At 34.9% G+C, this 2,111-nt stretch overlaps 1 protein-coding gene across 1 annotated transcript; it reads right to left on the minus strand.

Moving 5' to 3' along the window:
* Window positions 1–345: 345 nt before the first annotated feature.
* Window positions 346–1,026, minus strand: LOC112094638. Its single transcript, XM_024176111.1, has one exon. The coding sequence runs from the start codon at window positions 1,024–1,026 to the stop codon at window positions 346–348; it is 681 nt and encodes a 226-aa protein (XP_024031879.1).
* Window positions 1,027–2,111: the final 1,085 nt, after the last annotated feature.

Raw genomic sequence — 2,111 nt, forward strand, 5'->3', positions numbered from 1 at the left:
CATTAGCAGTAGGGAAATAATTCCTTCAAAAACCACGCCGTTGTCCACGTTGTTGCTGTTGTGATTGACCTTGTCGATTGTCTATAATGTTGGGTGTCCATGTGCCATTTTTGTATATGCATCTATCCTCAGTATGCCCTCTTCTATCAGAGTGTTTGTAATGAAACTTTAGAGTCTGACAATTTTCAATTGTGTGGCCCCCTCTCTATTATAGTGTTCACAATACTTTCCCTTTGATTTATTTGAGGAGTTGTTCGAATGATTCTGAACTGCAGTAGCAATGGAGAAGTTTTAAGTTGTCTCTAATGTCACTTGCTGTTGCATTTCATCTTGAATGACGAGAGACTAGGCCTGACGAACATTAGGCAGTGGAGTTATCATGAGGATGTTGCTACGAACGCCACTGTAAGTGTCATTAAGGCCCATGAGGAATTGCATCATCCGATCTTCTTCTCTTTGTTCGATGTGCGCCTTCATCAGGTTGCAAGCAGGGATAGATCGATATGTATCTAATTCGTCCCAAAGAGACTTGAGTTTTGTGAAATAGGCCGAGACTGCCATCATGCATTGTGAAAGAGATGCCAGTGATTTTTGAATCTGATAAATTGCTGGTGCGTTTTTCTGTGAGAATTGGTCTTTGAAATCTTCCCACACTTGACGAGCCATTTTGGCATGAATGACTCCCTTGGTTAGATTAGGTTCCACCAAATGAGTAAACCATGATAGAATCATGTTGTTGCATTGATTCCAAAGTGCATATTCTGTTGAATGCTCTGTTTCAGAAGGTGGCTCAATAGATCCATTAATGAAACCGATTTTGTTCTTGGCTGTAAGGGCATGAATCATGGATTTACTCCATGATGGATAATTGGAGCCATTCAGTTTCGTTGGAACAAGCACGTGACCGGGTTGATCCGAATGATGAACGAAATATGGACTGGATGAATCCATGGTTGAAGTGACGTTGCTGGTGTTTGGATGTTTGGAAAGGGATTTTTCTGTTGATGTTTGTCTTGTATCTGTCATGGTGTTTTACTGGTTGTAAAGGCTTTTGAAACAATCAGCAATCAGGCTCCAGGATGTGGCTCTGATACCATCTAAAATAATGATAGTGGCTGAACAAATAATGGAGGAATTGAGATATGTTTTCATTAACATTGTGCAGTATATATACAAAAAATACAACGCATATGGCAGACTAAGTCTAAGGCTTGGAAGCCGTGATCCCCTTTTTGTGGGATTTGAATTACACTAATTTGGAAGGTAAATAAAGAAATGATGGTTGCACAATAAATACAACTAAACCTTTAAAGAGTGAATAAGAGTAAATATTTATGCCAAGCCTCGCGACTCTAAGTATTTGAGAATCTTTCAAGACTTAAATAAAATTAGTCGGAGGACCCTCATTAATGTTTATGAGGTATATATCATACTCAATAAATGGTTATACCTTTTATACTCATGAACAAGATGGAAAGGATCTCGTCTAAAATAGTGGTGTGAGTCTCTAAGTGAAGTTGTAATGCTCGCGTCAAAGTTTGGCACATAATGTTTTGAAAACAAGTAAAGATAGATTAGGATTCAATTTACTCAAATATATAATCGTTAAAGAACAAAAAAATCAAAACCTAAATTGCATCACTCAACACAAGTTCATCTATAGTCCCACTAAAGAAAACTTTAACCTGACTTGCTGAAATTCTCACAAGTTTTTAAAAGAAAATATGAGAAATAACATTAGGTAGAAAATTAAGACAAAAGATTGAATTTTTAGTGTTTAAGGTTTAGGGCTACCTAATAATCAAGGAAGTAAATCTACAAAAACGAAAAATTGCAAAAGAAATGGAAAGAAAATAAAATGTGGAAAACTCAATTTGATGAGAAGAAAATTTGGCTAATTTGATATGATTGAGTAGAATTTTAAGGCAACTAGGCAATTGATTTCACATAAGACTAAGGACCCGTTTAATTCATTAATTAAAATTTTTAATTTAAGTAAAAATATAATTTTATATGAGAGTTTTTTACTGTAGTAAAAAAATAAATGTGTTTATTTTTAAAAAAAAATTATTATAGCAAAACTCAAATTCTAAATTTAAATTGGTGAAATG

This window comes from Morus notabilis, unplaced genomic scaffold, assembly GCF_000414095.1.
Source record: "Morus notabilis unplaced genomic scaffold, ASM41409v2 Scaffold664, whole genome shotgun sequence".
Classification (NCBI taxonomy): domain Eukaryota; kingdom Viridiplantae; phylum Streptophyta; class Magnoliopsida; order Rosales; family Moraceae; genus Morus; species Morus notabilis.

What these genes read in the sequence shown, in the direction of transcription:
- LOC112094638 (XM_024176111.1), bottom strand. Translation starts at nt 1,026, where the DNA reads ATGACAGATACAAGACAAACATCAACAGAAAAATCCCTTTCCAAACAT.